Raw genomic sequence first — 16,962 nt, 5'->3', positions numbered from 1 at the left:
TTATACAATAAATTTAGTGTTCAGCTGGAATCATATCAGCTAAATTTAGATCATTTCAATCTAATCAGTTGCTTGTTTAACAAAGAAAGACTGCCTGTTTTCTTTAAACAAAGTAATTATTAATCTAAACAAGATTAACATGGTGGAAACAGTTTGTTTTATGTAATGTCCAGTAGGGGGCAGCGTGGTTCCGCTACAGCCCAGTAGAAGGCACTGTAGTTTGTCTAGAAACCAATAGGCGGCAGTAACGCGCCTTTTAGCGGATGGAACCCAACAGAGAGCCTCAAAAGAAGAAGAACAACGTTGGAACAGCTGGTGGATTTCTGATTTCTCTGGTGTTTTTGAATTTTTTTATAATCTGAATTTAAATGAAAGCTGTAATCCTCGCCGCCGGATACGGAACCAGACTGCAGAGGGATGTCGCCTCCGACCGCAGCGGGAGGTTTGTTCACCTGGCGGGGATACCGAAGCCGCTGCTGCCCGTGGGCCGCTCGGCTCTCATATCCCTCTGGGTCCGGGCTCTGACACGCTCCGGTTCTGTGGACCGCATCTATGTGGTGGTACGGTCAGCAGTGACTGTTGCATTTATCTTCTGTTAGAACGTTTATTTAGTCGTGAACCGTTATAATTGGTAGGTTTCAAAGTTCGTCATAAAAAATGTTCGCTTAAACGAAGTTTGTCCAAAGTAGCTTACAATCAGTTTTTGTCAAAAACGTGAGTAAACACGTGGAGTATGGTAGCTGCTGATTGTTTTACTCTTTATGTAAATATGTAGCCGAACATGTTGCAGAGCGTTTGAGGTTAATGGTGGATTACTGCTGAAGACGAGGCTGAAGTTCGCTTCCGATTCGGGCTTTGGCTAAAGGGCAATTACACCAATTTTTTCCTCCCTTTTTCAACCTTTGCACGTGACGTCTCGCCACACATGTGACCGCCCCCTTCGCCATGATGGACGGCAAAAAGACCGTTTACACCCGTAGAAACTGAAATCATGTTTTCTGTAATCTGCTATTAGTCTAGAATAATCCAGTACAGCTGTTGTAGTTTTTGAGCTAGAGCAGATTAAAGACGGTCAGAGTAAAAGAAGATTTGGGTGTAATTGCTCCATTTGCTAAACTTCAGCCTCATTGCTTCTTGTAGAAAACACCAACCTAGAACAACAGTAGCAAAATATTTCTCTATGCAACCATCTGATATGATTACATGTATGTACAGGATGGCTTGCTAGGCTGACTATCATCATTCGTAAACATTGTTTTCCTACACAATAACGCTAAATGGAGTTTAGGTTACTTTATAAACTGTTAGTTTCCGGTGTGTGTAAAGGCATTTAGGTTGTTTGCGCTGAAAGTGCCTTATTTAATCAGGAAGATTAAACATGTTAAAGTCTTTTTCCGGAGTACTTCTCTTATCCGATGGGACCATCTAGTGGCTGACAAGCATATCACATAAAAAGTTTGTCACTCAGTTTTTTAACCCTCCCACTGTCCTAATGGGTGTGACCCTGTGAGGAAAGTTGATCATTGAGCAGGGTTGATGGTTTATCCCTTGGGTCCATGTGGCAGGGGTGAGGAGTGAGCACCACCTCACCCCTGCCAAGTGGACCTCACGTGGCAGGGGTGAGATCAGCCAAACCAGCTAAGATAAGGATAAGGAAACGCCATCAGGGGAGCCGTCCGCCCCGACAGCAGCAGCCGAGGCACCGACACAGAGCGCCCAGAGCAGGGACCCCCACCTCCACCCAGGCACACCTGGAAAGCATCCAGGCTGCCACAGCCGACCACCGCCCCCGGGGCAGAGGGCACCCACAGAGGAAGCACTGGAAAAAGGTTAAATTAAGATTAAAATAAGAGCTACAATGAGAGATGTAATTTAAAAAGTTATATAGATATTAAAATAATGTTGATCATAAATCTATGGTAAAAAAAAAACGGTTTAAAAATTGCACGTATAAAGAAAGAATACATAAAATAACCTAATTATTTTTTTAAGTGATAGTAAAAGCTAAGCTAAAAAGACAGGTCTTGAGCCTGTTTCTGAAAACATGAACGCTCTCTGCGGCCCTGAGGTCTCCTGGCAGCTCGTTCCAGAGGCGAGGACTGTAGTCCTGGAAGGACGCCTCGCCGTGAAATGTGTCCTGACTTTAGGGAAGACAAGGAGACGGCTGCCAGAGGAGCGCAGAGACCACCTGGGTTCATACGGTATAAGCAGTTCTGGAAGATAAGAAGGCCCAAGACCGTTAAGACACTTAAAATCCGTTAAGTGTTTTCCTGAAACATGCGGGAAGCCAATGCAGTGATTCTGAAACTGGAGTGATGTGCTCCCGCCTCCTGGTCTTCATCAGGACGCGTGCTGCTGAGTTCTGTAGAAGTTGTAGACCTGAGGTGCTCTTTTTAGGAAGAGCAGAAAAATTCTGTTTCTCCTCCACAGACCAACGCTCTTTACCTGGAGGCGTTTGAAGAATGGGCCTCAGATTTTACAAACGTTCAGATTCTCAGCGACCAAACAAAAACCAATGAGGTAAATAAAACTTTGACCTCCACTAGTTCTCCAGATCAGCCTGTAAATAACCTCCATGAGAGACCTTTAGTGTTTCCACATTTTGGGTCAGGATGAGTTTGACCTTTAACCTGTGTTCATCTCAGGAGCGTCTCGGCGCCGTCGCCTGCCTGCAGCTGGCCGTCAAACACTTTAGCATCCAGGACCATGTGGTTGTTGTTGGAGGGTGAGTTGCTGATGGTAACCTCTGAGCATCACATGTACTCGGATGACGTAAGTCCTTTTTTACCAGTGACACGCTCTTCAAGGAGGATTTCAGCCTAACTGAAGTCCAAAAGATATTTTGTGATGTGCAAACAAAGTGTGAGGACAGCTGTCTGGTTCTGTCGTACCAGTGCCGAGATGAAGGTGAGACTTTTATGAATCCCTCAGACTTGGTTCCAGTTAATCATTAACCGTTTGTTTTTCTGCAGAAACCCAAAAATATGGAATACTGGAAGTAGAAGAGGAGCTTCGTGTCGTCTGCATGAAGGAGAAGCCTCTTCCTTCAGAGACGGAGTCGAGGAGAGCAGTAAGTGATGATCCAACAGAAGTTCTGCTTGGTTATCTTCTGACCTTTGGACATCTCCCACAGGGTCCTGTTTTATCTCCAGGGTTTATTTCCTGCTCAGGTCTCTGCAGGTCCCACCAGAGCATCTCAGTTGGGATGAGCCTGGACCGCTGCAGAACCATGGTTCTGAGTTTTAGGTGTTCTGTAGATGAGCTACTGCTTGGGTTCTGTCCTACTTCTACCTTTTGTTTTTGTTAATTATTGACATGTTATTGTCTTGTTCTGCTCTAGTTACTCTAGTTTATGACTTGGCAACCAGATGATTATGTTCTGACACCCGAAACCTCGTTAATCAGGTCGAAGTGAGTTTTGACAGCTCAGTCTTTAGTTGGTCTTAGCCCAGTGATCTTTCTGTTCCAGTGCCCTTGTTTCTATGTGTTTTCTGAGAGAAGCCTTCCTCTGCTGGATGCTTTCCTCGAAGAAAAGAAGGTGAGTTACACAGTTGGGGAAATGTGGTTTATTTCAAATCTAAAAGTCACATCTAAGCAGAACGGTCTTGTCCCCACAGGATGCTCCTATTGAAGAAAAAGACGCTCCTGGAAACTTTGTGTCGTGGCTCATTCTAAGGTAACTTCTGGTTTCACTCTCAGAACATCTGAGAATAACTAATTAACTTCTCTCCTAAAGACAGATTTTCTTTTCTCCTGTTAGGAAACCAGTTTACATTCATCAGATTTCTGGGCGTTTCGATGTAGGAAACTTGCCTTCGTACATCGAATGTGACCTTTACTTCAGAGAGAAACTCAAGGATGTTGAGTCTTACATGGTTTAGGAAAAAAAACAGTAAAATACTCAATTCATGGATCCAAACATGTCTGAATCATTGACTGACTGTTTAACTTTAACCCAAAACCACGTACAGGATTACTGTAACGTGCATGTTGATGACTAAATGATTAAAACTGAATGTTTTCTAATTAAATAACCTATTCTGTGAGGAGTCTTCTGCATCTATCAGAGCCCTTTTCACAGCCGTCCTCCATCTTTGCGATCCGGGAGCCAAACTGCATGGCCCTCTTAGGCAGGACAGCCGACTGGCAGAGCCCCAGCTGCCTTGCCACCAGCCTCAGGAGGAGCTTCTCTCCAACGCCTCGAGGAAGTGACAGATCTGCTTTCTCCCATACAGGAAGAGAGTTCAGGAGACTCACAACATCCTCATCCAGGTAAGGAAACCTGCAGCCAGACATGGATCTATGTAAATCCACACACCAGGTAGATGGATCTACCCAGCTCTATTGGGTGGACCATTTATATGGATATGCCCTAATAAAATGGGAATGGTTGGGGATATTAATAAAACCACCGCTATTGGTCTGACACTAACCCACATTGGATAGATCCCTCCAAAAGAGATCTTCTGATGTGCAAACGGAGTGTGAGGACAGCTGTCTGGTTCTGTCGTACCAGTGCAGAGATTCATTAATCCATCAAACTTTGTTACAGTTAATGATTAACTGTTTGTTTTTCTGCAGAAACCCAAAAATATGGAATACTGGAATATTCCTACTGCATGAAGGAGAAACCTCCTCCTTCAGAGACGAGTCGAGGAGAGCAGTAAGTGATGATCCAACAGAACCTCATCTACCAACAGAAGTTCTGCTTAGTTATCTTCTGACCTTTAAACATTTCCACAGGGTTCTGGTTTATTTTCTGCTCAGGTCGACTCTGAGGGTCCCACCAGAGCATCTCAGTTAGGATGAAGTATGGAACAGTCTCTGAGATCCCTCCAAGACTGTTGGAACAACAAGTGATGGCGTGGCGTGGTGTATGGGGTACAAAGATGGTGAAGCCATTCTTCATCAATGGAAACTTCAAGGCCACTGGATAATTGAAGTTGCTACATGATGAAGTGTTTCCCTCTTTATGCACTGAAGCTGGCACGTTCCTTGAGTTTTTCCAGCCCGATGGTGCACCACCACATTAAGGCTGTCCGGTCCGAGCATTCCTAGATGAACAGTTTCTTGGAAAGTGGATTGGTCATCGTGGGCCAGTTGAATGGCCCCAAAGGTCTCCTGATCTGACCCCCTTACCCCCAAATTCCACTACCTCCGCTCCGCTCCGGCACGTACGCCGGAGCAAAATCGGTCCCGTTGTAGTCAATCAGAGCAATTCCACTACTGCGGCCGTGCTCTGGCAGTGCGGCGCCCTCTGTTCCGGCAAAAATAGAATCGATCCTATTTTCGCCGGATGCCGGAGCACCTCCGCAGTAAATGGACAGAAATCACAACTGCCCAACAGGAGAAGGAGCAAGCACAACTTCCGTTTTTCACAATAAATCGATAAACAAAAGGCGTTTTTTGTTTCATATGCACAGGTTTAACAACTTTTAACAACTATCAGTGGTGGCTGAAGTTTAAATGCACAAAAATAAGCCATAAATACAATTTCTACTATCAAAGTAGTCACACTTTGTTGATCCAAACACTGCTGATGTCTCAACACAAATGATGGGCAGATTAAACAGCTCATGCCGATGCTTCTCTCACACAACGGGTGTTTGGATCTAACTTCCGTGTTTATTGCTCGGACTGTATCGCAAGATCTCGAAAGTCCCGCGCATGCTTGTTTGCCCCCTCAGGTCTCCGCACCGGAGCGGAGCCGTTGTAGAGCGGGTACCAGTAAAAATTGAGTTTGGAAGCGAGCGGCTGCGGAAGGCGGGGGCGGACCGGAGCGGAGCGGAGGTAGTGGAATTTGAGGGTTACTCATGTTTGGGGTCATCTGAAGACACGAGATGTGTAACATCTGAAACTACGGCTACTGGAAGCCTGTGCTGGCATTTCTCCTGCAGCGTTCCCATCAGTGTGTGAAGAGTGGGCACTGACAATCCAACACAATGGGCAGCACATTGAACACATTTTCTAATTGGCCAGAAACTTGTAAATATCTCGTTAAAGAATAAAGTTACGTTCAAACCAAGCACACCATTGTTTTTCTTGTGTCACATGACCTTTTTCCTATTGAAAAAACAAAAGTTGGATCCAAGATGGCCTATCTTGAAAAGTTTGCCCCCTCACATTTATAATATCACCAACCATTCCCATTTTATCAAGGTGTATCCATATAAATGGTCCACCCTGTAGATAAACATTAAAACATGCTCCTACCTGGCTTCCTTCCCGTGGTCTCCTATCACTCTGTCATCCCTGCCTAGGTTCCTGGAGGAGATCCGGCTCAGCTCCATAGCCAGTTCCTGGATCAGTCCTTCGTGTCCTGATGTTTTAAATCGAACTCTGTGTCTGGAGTAACCTGCCAGCTGCTCGTCGGCTCCTAGTCCTGTCAGAATTACCTGCAGGTATCAAACGAAAAACGTATTCTGGGTGTCACATTGGTGGTAAAACAATCCGAATGTTCCAGGTTCAGGTCAATATAAAAGGACGAGTTACACTTATGGAGGCGGTAGTTTGTCTCACCTTTGCTGCTGATGAGAAGGGTCGCTGGCCCTCGACCTCCGGGATGACCCCTCGACCTCTCGCTGCAAACCAAACCGCACATCCGATGCTATCGTCCAGAACTGTATCCAGCGGGTGCACTAAATGACAAATGCGCGCCTGACGCATCTGTTGCAGCTCCTCTTGTGTTACGTTGATCTCAACAAAGTTCCACCGTCTTTCAGGATTCAGGTCTTGTAATTCCTTCAGCCCGGCTCGTCCAGTGAGCCGGTCAGGAACATCGAAGTGGCTGAACGCTGGGACACAGTCATTCCTGGAATCTCTGTTTTTGTGCTTTTTCTGTTTCTTTACAGACTCGTTCTGCCTTTTTGGTTCCTGCTGCCTAAACGCGACGTTAAGAAGATCAATTGGTTGATGAGAAGGAATGTGCTGGTCCGCTAAAGCGGCCAAAATCATTGAATCAATCCCTCCTGAGAAGAGGATGGCGACACTCGCACCATCACTAACAGGGGAGGAGTCTTGTGGCCTGAGAGGAAGACACTGAACTCGCCTCCTTACCGCTTCACTAAGGACATCCATCAGTCTGTTGACCTCAGCGGGGTTCTCTCTGCTCCGCAGCAGCTCCACCAGGTCACCGACAGATGGATGTGAGTCTGGATGCTTCTCCGCTTCATTCGGTTCATGTGGAAGTGAGACATTCAAAGAGCAAACAGGAGAGGGGAGTTCAAGGCCAGCTTGGTTTAGAACAACACTGCAGCCAATGGGAACAGATGTGTTTTCATTTGTAGGAGAGGTGAAACGAGTTCCTGCCCAAGGAAATATCTCAAAGCACACAGAGCCAGTACGTTCAACCTCCTTTAGATCGACCCAAAACACACCAGCTGCTGGGATTTCTGTCCAATTAGAGCGATCAGGCGCAGGAATCTGAGCTGCAACTGAAGTCAGGGTCAATGTCTCTCCATCAAACTTCCACAACAAGCTCCGCCGTCCGAAGAAGTCTCTGCCGAACCAGAGGAAATCTCCTGCCTTCTGGTAGTACACAAACCCCCACGGGCCCTGGACGGCAGACAGGACAGCGAGGATCTCTGAGGGAGCTGTGCACGACGACAACTTCCGGCAGATAACAAGAGTGTCGTTCTCCTCGGGCATCACCGGAAGACCTCCAAAAATCTCTCCGTTCCACATCAGGACATTTCCCACATCGTCCTGCAGTGGCTGGGTGGTGAGGTGGCCTCTCATGTGGAGAACATGGGCTGAAAATAAACAGTGGTAGCTGGAAGGAGCCCCGGTGATGGTGATGTCCCGGCTCGAGTCGGGTCCTCTTCTCTGCAGGTATTCACACAGCGTTTTGTCCCGCTCACATCGAGCTCCGGTCAGACTCAGCTGGCAGAAGATCCCGCACATTGCTGATGTCTTACAGCTCCTGAACTTCCTGTTTCATATAATCCAGCTCCTCTGGAGAAAGGAAACAGACCCGTTACATTCTTGCTCTACATGGTCAGCGGTTTGTTACGGTGACTTACTTCTACGTGAACTCAGAGTCTGACTTCGGTCGGACAGGAAGAAGATGTTGCTGTTCCTCTGCTGGATGTAGACTTTCTAAAGGAAATTAAATTAACGGACAAAACTAAACTTATTTCACAAAACAAGGTTAGGAAAGAAATCCTGATGTGATGCACGCAGCAGTGGATAGCTGCAGCTCAGGTTTATATCTGAATCTGGAGTTTTATAAGAGCAGAAACACTTCACTCATTCCAGTAAACAAGGAGTGATCTAAGCTGAGCCAATCAGATCCACCAGCAAATAACGACGGGAAATTAACCGGCTGCTTTTCCGGACATCTGATCTATTAAAGCCAAACTGGAATAAAAAACCTGACGTGCTTTTAACCTTTTGGTAAAAGGAGCTACGGAAATAACTTTACTAATAAACCTGACCAGAGGCCTCATGTGTCGAACGTTCGTAGGAAAAGTCCTAAATTCATTCCTATGAAGGAAATTTAGAGTCAAAATCCTGATGTTCCAAACATGCGATGGCCTCGTACACATGTTCCTTTGCCCTAATCTGCTGATAAATCCCACCTGTGTGTACACAAGTGCTCCTTCTCAGTCATTTACACACAGAAACGCCCTCAATTAACCATCAAAAATAATAAGTTGCGAGATCGAGACACTTTCTGCAAAAGAACCAAACAAGTTACAGAGGTTGTAAACGCGGTCGGGACAAAGGAGAGGTTCCTGTCAGGAATACATCAGAACTTTAATCTGATAACGTAATGGGTTGTCATTTACATTTAAGGAGTCGTTCTGGATCCTTTTGTTTTATTTGGAAATGTCTGAGATCAGCCTCTTCTAGTTACCATGACAACGTGTGTGTGATCAGGGAGCAGAGGAGGTTCTCGTAGTTGTAAAATAGAAAATCTAATCAACTTTATTTATAAAGCGCTTTCACATGCCCAAAACGAACAAACACCAACAACAACAATAAAACAGACATCTAAGAAATCCCGAGTACAAGTTTGCAATCCATATCGGTCCTTTTTCCAGAATCAGATCCAGAAACATTCACAGTGATGCTGCACACGCAATCCCAACTTCAGTGTCCAAACGCCAACGAGAACAGATGTGCTTTCAGAGGTCTCCAATGACTTGGCCTGCTTTACGTCAGCTGGCAGCTCGTTCCAAAGACTTGGTCCGAGCGCTGAAAAGGCACGACTCCCACAAGACTTCAGGCTGTACCTGGGCACAGTTAATAGTCTCTGGTCAGGTGACCTAAGGGAACGCACCGGGGCATGTTGGTGGATGATGTCAGAAAGGTATTTAGGTGCCCCTGAGTTTAACGCCTTAAACACAAACAGGATGACCTTAAATGAACTGGAATCGGATTTGGGAGGTTTGTCTGTAGCTCCACAAAGGATCCCAGATCCCAACAGCGTTCCAGACGGATCTGCTGTCAGCGCCTCACGGAAACGTGTTTACTCCAGAGAGCTTCGACAGATCCTTAATAATGACATGGAAACAATCTTTTATCCAGCACATCTAAAGCAAATCCACAAGGCGTTTCACAAGGACTAAAATATAATTAAATTATTTAAAAAATAATATTAATCAATTAAAAAGATTTAAAACATAAAAATGGAGGAGAAAAAAATTGTGATTACAAAAAACACAAAATCCATTCTACGGCGTAGATTCCCGTCGGCTCAGGGTGTGTGCTCAGATGTTTTTCCACAAGAAATAATTATTTATTGGGTAAAATAATTTAGGGATGAGGAACGTGTGTGGATGACTGAGCTCTTCGATGGTGCGGTTCCCCTGTTCTACCATTAGATGCTGTTCCTACGCATGGTCTGAAGTTTTCTGATGGTTAGGAACATTTCCAGCACAGGTACAAAAGGATGAAATCCACACAGTGCATGTAATAGTTCCCACTCACCACACACACACAGATCTGTTTGTAAGTACAGCTGACACATGAGGCCCCTGGGCCATGCACACCTTCATTGCTAAAAAGCACAATGGCACCTTCACATCTTACGGAGGCTATAGGGAGCCTAAATCGCGACCACCTACTTCCGGACCACGGGTCCCCAGAAGAAGGAAAAACTGAATGCAAACCAACGGGGCTAAAAACTCTACGTTCTAATTCCACTTGTTTTGTGCCATGGATGTCACACATGATGTCTGTGAATTTTAAAGACATATTTTGGTTCTAATAAAGCACTTATTTTACAACGGGGGGAACGCTATTTTAGGTTTTGTGTGAAAATAAGTCCAGGACTACAAATGAGCTTCACCAGAGATGTCATCGAAGCAGACACGAGGAAAAACAGAGACAATGGCTGTAAGTTCAGCAAACTTTCAATCCTTCCTTCAGGAGGAAAGAAACACCAAAAATATGTCACCATGTGGTAAGTAGCAACTACGCTGGGGGGGGGGGGAATTCTGATGCGACGTACCCAGCTGGGGCAGCAGTAACTCAGGAGGTAGAGCGGGTTGCCTCATGGGTTCGATTCCAGCTCCCGCCAGGGGTATCCCGCTGTTGTGTCCTTGGGCAAGACACTTCACCCAACTTGCCTGTGTTAGTGGTGGTCAGAGGGGCCGGCAGCGCCAAATGGCAGCCTCGCCTCTGCCGGACCTCCCCAGGGCGGCTGTGGCTACAAGTAGCTTACCATCACTAGCAGTGTGTGAATGTGAGAGTGTGTGAAAGCGTCTTTGGGTGTCTAGAAAAGCGCTATATAAGTTCAATGCATTATTATTATTATTATTATTACCTATCTCTGATTTGTAGTCATGCTGATTACAAACTTTTACAAGCTGATGAATCTCAAAGCACGTGACTGGCGTGGTCGAAACACCCAACATGACTTTTCATTTAAGGGCCTCGTGTGTGAAATCCATTGAAATCATGATGAAAAAATGCGAATCTTTAGCACCGTGCAGTTCAGAGAAAGTATTGCCGCTACAGTGGCTCACTCATGAGTTTGAGTGTATAATGGATTTCCAGTCTAGCCTAACCCACACAAAGCTTAAAACTAGCAACTCGACCACTTTGAAGCATTTATAATTATAACTGTTTATCAACCTACCAGTCCTGAAGGAAGCAAGCTAGTTCTGTTAGATCTGGAAGCGGTCACGATTCACACACGGGGGAGGGATGATGTCAGCTGGGAGGTCAGGTGTTGTGGGGAAATTGTGTTCCCCTGACATATTCTGTCTCCTCGTGTCGGGAGATTGCACTTCTGGCTGTTTTCACAACATCTGTGATCAACTTTAACGGTAAAATGATGTAATGTAATGTAATAATGTTGTGCTTGTGAGTTTTATCTATATTTCCTCCTAAAAACAATAAAGACAGTAAAAACATTCTTGACCACTCTTTTGCAGCAAGCTTATTTATCATTTAGAAAGTTATGTAAAAGGATGTAATCTCATCAGTTTAACATCTTTTATTTGAGGTAGTTTAGTCCTCATGATGGACAAGACGTTCTGTGGATTTGGAAATATGTGTTCTTGACTGCCTTAGGAGAAACTGAATATTTTAGGGGAACATAATTTCCCACAACACCTGTTTCACGTGGATCATGGTGCGCTCGGTGTGAACCAACTGGCTGTCGCTACAATCTATGGAGCGATCACTGGCTGCTCGTTAGCCACAGCTGGTGAAGGAGGGTTGGCAAGCTGGGGACACGCTGTGGGGATCAAGTAACCCGTGCTGACTTATCCACCAGCTTATGGTGGCTCACGGCTGGATGGTGGAGATGGATGTCACTAGCTGCTTGTTGGCCATAGCTAGAGCGGGGGGACACGCTGTGTATGCTGCGCGTAAACTCCCACCGATTACCAGCCAAAGGAGACGCATGTCTAAAGGTCACGTTTGAGGAGTCAGAGAAGAGCGTCATCTCTGTAACGTGTGGAGAACTACATCGCTGTTAGTAAGCGGTGTGGAGATAAGGTAAACAACGCTGATCTAGCCACTGGCTAGCGGGCGAGTGTGTTGGGAGACGGCAGGCTGCAGGAAGAGAGGAGACTTGAGTAGAAGGATTTTGGAACGGACACGTTGGGACCGGATCGGGAGTTCTGGTACTAGGAAAAGATGAATGAACATCTTGAGGTGAGTTTGGGAGTCAGACACTAATCAAAGGCTGGCGTCCCGATAATAGCGGGTGGAGGTCTGAACATATGCAGCTTCCTTGTGTTTTATCTGTATTTTGATTTAATTGTTTATTATTCAAACTAACAAGTACAGCAACGGTGTAGCTATTCTTTTCTATTTCTTAGCTGAATTAGCAGACTTCATGCTTCCAGGGCACACTGCTGCCCTCTGCTGGTTCTTTCAGGTTACAGGTTACTTCAACCTAGCTTATACCACATAATTATGAACCTCACTTACATCTGCACTGTTTAAAAATGGACTCCACAATTATCGACTTCCGTACTATTGAGGTTCTTTTTTAAAATGTTTGTCTAATTTTTTATTCTCCCTGTGTCTTATTGATTTTTAGCTGTTATTTTTGGGAATTTTGTTGTATTTCTTTTTTATCTTTTATCTGTGTTCGACATGTTTGTATAACGCCGGTTTAATTAACTTACATTTTTAGTGTACAGCGCCTTGTTTGGTTGTAATGCCTTGTGAATGCGCTTTATAAATAAACTTGGATTGGCTTATAGTCATAGTCCAAAGCATAACATGGAGCTCGTATGTCCCTCAACAGCTACTGTATTTTAAGATAGTGGATGACCGTGGAGCCTCAACCACAGTTTACGTATTTAAAAATGTCAAATTTCAAGTTGAGAGAAATATTTAGAATTGATGTTGGTGATAAATATTAGTGAAAAGGACAAGTTTGTGAACTGGTAATACAAGATTTATAGTAAGCAGGTAAAAATATCACACCCTGGGGCTTTAAACTGCAGTAAGTGTGATCCAGGCCCTAAGGCAAAGTGGATTAGAAAAATAACTCTTTTCATTCCTTTTTTCGTCTTTCGAGAGACCAGAAAGGGAGGAGACTTAAGGTTGGTTTATGCTTGATGCGTCCGCGAGGTCCGCACGGCTCCGCGCGGAAAAGTTGCGTCATTTTGCGTCATTTTAACAACCACGCCCCTCCACCGCGTCTCCGCACGGCCCAAGATTTCCGCAACGCGCACCTCGGAAAATTTCTAACCACGCGGACGGTCGGACGCAGAAAAACATGGCGGACCGGCACGGCAGAGGTTCGTAAATACAGACATTTGTATGATTCAGCTCTCAGAGATCACCGTGATCAACATGTTGTTAATAATTCTTGGAGAGAAATAGCTCGCACTGTCGGAAAAGACAAGGACACTGTTAAAAATGCTGGAATGCCATGTTGTAAACAGTGATTTCTACTTCTACTATGGTGTAGTGTTGGATGCATGCTGTAGAGCTCCATGCTGCCCCGTTCAGTTTGGGAGAATATTGGCTCACCGCAGAGACGAGCCGCACGAACCATAAACGCTGCGAGTTGTGAAGCGTGTTCCAGCCGCGAGCCGCATCACCGCGCGGAAAGTGAATGTGTCAAGCATAAACCAAGCTTTAGGCTCCCTATAAAGCCTCACACTAACCCATCTGTCCTCGCCACCTTCTCCAGTGGCACCACAGCGTGCGGACTAACAAACATCTCCCTGAGCCGTGAGAGCAGCAGCGACCCAGACAGAAAGGCTCTGGAGAGTTTTGAGAATGGCAGAGATCAGACTGCCATCAGCAGAGGACCTGGTCCAACAACATCAGGACCACAGGCTGTTCTCGCTCCTGCCCTCTGACCAAGGTTCAGGTTCTAGAGATGTTTCTACTCTGTCACCATCAGACCACCTATATGAAACATAAACCTCAGTCCAAAGAAATCTGAATCTGAAGATAGTTCAGTTTGATCAATAATGGTGCTTGTGATTTGTACATTTGTGAAAATGTCAAATACTTTGCAGGTGTTTTGGTATTTGGATCTTCTTGGACCAGTAAAAATTCTGATTGTTTCACCCACTCCTTTGGTGGCAGCTTTACCTCTTTACTAGCCAGATATTTGATTTTGTTTAAATGAAGGCAGGGTTCCCCCAGAAAGGACTCCACTCCTCCATCACAACACCACTGGAGCAGAGACGTTATGCAAATCGTTAAACTGGGAATCAGATGTGCCCAAAACGGCTCCATCAACAAACCCCACAAAACTTGGGACCCCTTTAAGAACCTATGTGGATTATTTAGCTGCCCCCACATCAATCTTGTAACAACTAATGTTTAGTTTTTGTTTTCTTTCTTCGTTGTTTGGTCTGTTTGTTATTTTCTGTGGTGGTTTTTGAAGAAAGAATGATTGTTTTGACAATTTTAAAAACTACAAAAAAGAGTTCAAAAACAAAATGGAAACATATAATTTTATCTCTAAATTAAAAGGTTTAAAGTCGCATAATAAAGCTCTATTTAACCCAACCGCCTTTTTATTTCCTACTTTATCTTCATTTTACCGTTTTTTTGTTCATTTTGATGATGTTATAAATATGGAATAAATGGGCTTCTGCGTCAACCAATTCCACTTTCAATTCAACTACTTCACAATCGATAAATGTTCATTAAAAATACAAATCTAAGTAACTCATTTCTGACTTCTTACCCTGTTTTTCCTCAGATTTGAGAGCTCGTCCACGATAACCTTCTGCTCTTTGATCTGTGAAGCGGGAAATAACGCAGTTTATTAATTCATTAATAAATCGTATACCGTATTTTAATGTTGATATGAGATTACAAAGAAACGTGGACTATGTGGCTATCTGTTAGCCACTTTAGCATTAGCAACCGGAGACATGTTTGACAAACCTTTTGATTGAGTTCCTCTTTTAACGCAGATTGTTCGTTCAAACTGTCGCTGCTGTTTGTATTTGAAGACATTTTGATCGAAAACAACAAAACTAGTTTTACCAATTTTTTCTTAAACTGACGCCAGAGAAATACCAGTTTAGACCGCTGTGCGTGAGGTGTGTGTGAGGATTAAAACGGAAGCTGATTCTGGTGACACTGCCCTCTAAGGGCGGGGGGTGTTACTGCCCCCTAAAGGGGGCAACCGTTGCCCTTTTGTGGTAATGTGGTGGTGACATTGCACCTTATGCAATAAAGAAGAAAATAAATTATTCTAGTTATGGACATTGAACGTAATCGGGTTAAATTAAAAACAAACAAGTACTGAATGTGATAATTGTAGAATGTAGTAAATTTAATTACATAAAAAAGGTTCATTTCCATTGATAAACAAGCCAACCAGAATTACATCTCGGACTGCAACAGTCATTGATAATATATTCACTAACAATAAGGATGATGTCAGGAAAACAGGGATATTAATGACGGACATTAGTGACCACCTACCTATTTTCGCAGTCTTCAAACATTCCATCAAACAAAACATAACCATGAACTACAGAAGAGATAAATCAGTTAAAGCCATGGAGGCATTAAACAAAGATCTTAATAAACAAAACTGGAAGGAGGTATACGTCAGTGATGTCAACGCTGCATACACATCCAGTATTTTATGAAAATACTGTTGAAATCATATAATGATAACTGCAAATTAATCAAATCTACAGGTAAAAGGGAAAACCAACCTTGGATGACTAAGGGTTTAAAGAATGTTTGTGCAAAAAATAATAATTTATATAGGAGTTTTTTCAAATTGCAAACAAGGGAAGCAGAAGATAGATATAAAAAATATGAAAATAAATTGATGATAATTAGGAAGCAAAAAAATATTATTATGGTAATCTGTTGAATCAGAATAAAATAACACAAAAGCTACTTGGGGAATAATAAACAGTGTGACTAATAGAGAGAAAACAAAATCCAGTATTCCAAATCACTTTGTCAAGGACAAAAAAGATATTTATGATGATAAATAAATCACTGATGAGTTTAAAGGGGCATTATGGAAGTGTGACAGCCAAACCATGTATAGAAATAATAAATGTCTTCTTCATACATTCTCCTGCAATGCCCTGGTCCTGTAGAATGAGCCCTGGCATTTTTACTGTGATTGCCTGTTTTTCTGTAAAATCGCAGAAAAAGAGAGATGCTCGGGTCGAGCAGGCTGCTTCATGCGCGTTCACGGATGTAGATCTTTACGGTTCATAGGAATCTTCTTGCTCATTTAAGTATCGACAGCTATCTAAAATTATTTTGTTTTGCGAATAAGATTGTATGTATTACATAAAGATCTTTTTTGTTTTGTAAAGTTGTTTTCTTTCATTAAATAGCTCAGCACCCATTTAAAAAATCAATTTGTTTCCAGCAATCGTGAATCTGCTTCTAGTCTCTGGGTCTGCAGCCACACCCTTCTCACTAACCAGCACGTATGGTAATGTCAATCAGTTGCCACTGGAGGGCGACAGAGTTCCCAAATGAGCTTAAACCAAAGATTAAAATTACAAGAAAACTGTTTTCGTCATAGCTAAATAAACTGTTGCAACTCGTTCTCAGATATCAAGCCTACTAAATAAATAAATAAATGTATTTCCTTGTGACGAGCCTGCAAAGGTTACGAAGAGATTTAATTTGGACCTGCTATTTGGCAACAGTTTATAATTTAGGCCTTCTGGGGTTGCCAATGATTTTTAGCCCTTTACAAATAACTGAAACTCAACTTTTTCATCAGAACTAATGCAGCAATTATAAAAGGATAGTTTTATATTTTTTACATAAATATGATTAAATATTCACATAGAAACAGAGACAGTAGGGAAATAGCAGCAGCATTTTGGATCAACCGGAGGATGAGATTATGATAGAGATGAAAAAGACCTGGACAAACGTTTAATGTTGGAGTTAAAAGACAAACGGTTAAGAGGGAGACTCCAAGGTCTCTAGCAGCAGCAGAGTCAAGTTATCTAAATTACTGATGTGATCTTGAAATGAGGCTCTGGGTGTTTTGGTCGTACAATAAATGATGTGTCCAGTTGTCTC

General features: G+C 43.6%; 2 protein-coding genes across 4 annotated transcripts; one reads left to right on the top strand and one right to left on the bottom strand.

Moving 5' to 3' along the window:
* Nucleotides 1-244: 244 nt before the first annotated feature.
* Nucleotides 245-6,025, top strand: zgc:136439 (glucose-1-phosphate adenylyltransferase). 2 transcript variants are annotated; one of them, XM_054734323.2, is made up of 10 exons: nucleotides 245-560; nucleotides 2,431-2,520; nucleotides 2,646-2,725; nucleotides 2,792-2,907; nucleotides 2,973-3,070; nucleotides 3,470-3,538; nucleotides 3,618-3,676; nucleotides 3,761-4,272; nucleotides 4,582-4,663; nucleotides 4,768-6,025. In XM_054734323.2, exons 1-8 carry the CDS (start codon nucleotides 369-371, stop codon nucleotides 3,879-3,881), a joined length of 825 nt encoding a protein of 274 aa, XP_054590298.1. In that variant the 5' UTR covers nucleotides 245-368; the 3' UTR covers nucleotides 3,882-4,272; nucleotides 4,582-4,663; nucleotides 4,768-6,025. The 2 variants fall into 2 exon arrangements, with proteins under 2 accessions (XP_054590298.1, XP_015832800.1); XM_015977314.3 differs by having other exon boundaries at nucleotides 4,744-6,025.
* Nucleotides 3,552-15,244, bottom strand: asnsd1 (asparagine synthetase domain containing 1). Of its 2 annotated transcripts, none has more exons than XM_070552923.1 (6): nucleotides 14,827-15,244; nucleotides 14,624-14,677; nucleotides 8,022-9,236; nucleotides 6,520-7,953; nucleotides 6,214-6,395; nucleotides 3,552-4,282 (listed from the first exon to the last, which is right to left on the bottom strand). In XM_070552923.1, the coding sequence occupies exons 4-6, from the start codon at nucleotides 7,900-7,902 to the stop codon at nucleotides 4,036-4,038; spliced, it is 1,812 nt and encodes a 603-aa protein (XP_070409024.1). In that variant the 5' UTR covers nucleotides 7,903-7,953; nucleotides 8,022-9,236; nucleotides 14,624-14,677; nucleotides 14,827-15,244; the 3' UTR covers nucleotides 3,552-4,035. The 2 variants fall into 2 exon arrangements, with proteins under 2 accessions (XP_070409024.1, XP_015832799.3); XM_015977313.3 differs by having other exon boundaries at nucleotides 8,022-8,097.
* Nucleotides 15,245-16,962: the final 1,718 nt, after the last annotated feature.

The sequence above is a fragment of the Nothobranchius furzeri genome, chromosome 7 (assembly GCF_043380555.1).
Source record: "Nothobranchius furzeri strain GRZ-AD chromosome 7, NfurGRZ-RIMD1, whole genome shotgun sequence".
Classification (NCBI taxonomy): domain Eukaryota; kingdom Metazoa; phylum Chordata; class Actinopteri; order Cyprinodontiformes; family Nothobranchiidae; genus Nothobranchius; species Nothobranchius furzeri.
The sequence above is the reverse complement of the archived record's forward strand: the minus strand, read 5'-3'. Positions and strand labels throughout refer to the sequence as shown.

Coding starts and splice junctions, on each gene's coding strand:
- zgc:136439 (XM_054734323.2), top strand. CDS start 369: ATGAAAGCTGTAATCCTCGCCGCCGGATACGGAACCAGACTGCAGAGG. Junction 2,521..2,645: donor ACCAAACAAAAACCAATGAG/GTAAATAAAACT, acceptor TGTTCATCTCAG/GAGCGTCTCGGCGCCGTCGC. Junction 3,071..3,469: donor AGACGGAGTCGAGGAGAGCA/GTAAGTGATGAT, acceptor TTTCTGTTCCAG/TGCCCTTGTTTCTATGTGTT.
- asnsd1 (XM_070552923.1), bottom strand. CDS start 7,902: ATGTGCGGGATCTTCTGCCAGCTGAGTCTGACCGGAGCTCGATGTGAG. Junction 6,396..6,519: donor CCTTCTCATCAGCAGCAAAG/GTGAGACAAACT, acceptor TGATACCTGCAG/GTAATTCTGACAGGACTAGG. Junction 4,283..6,213: donor GACCACGGGAAGGAAGCCAG/GTAGGAGCATGT, acceptor GTCTGGCTGCAG/GTTTCCTTACCTGGATGAGG.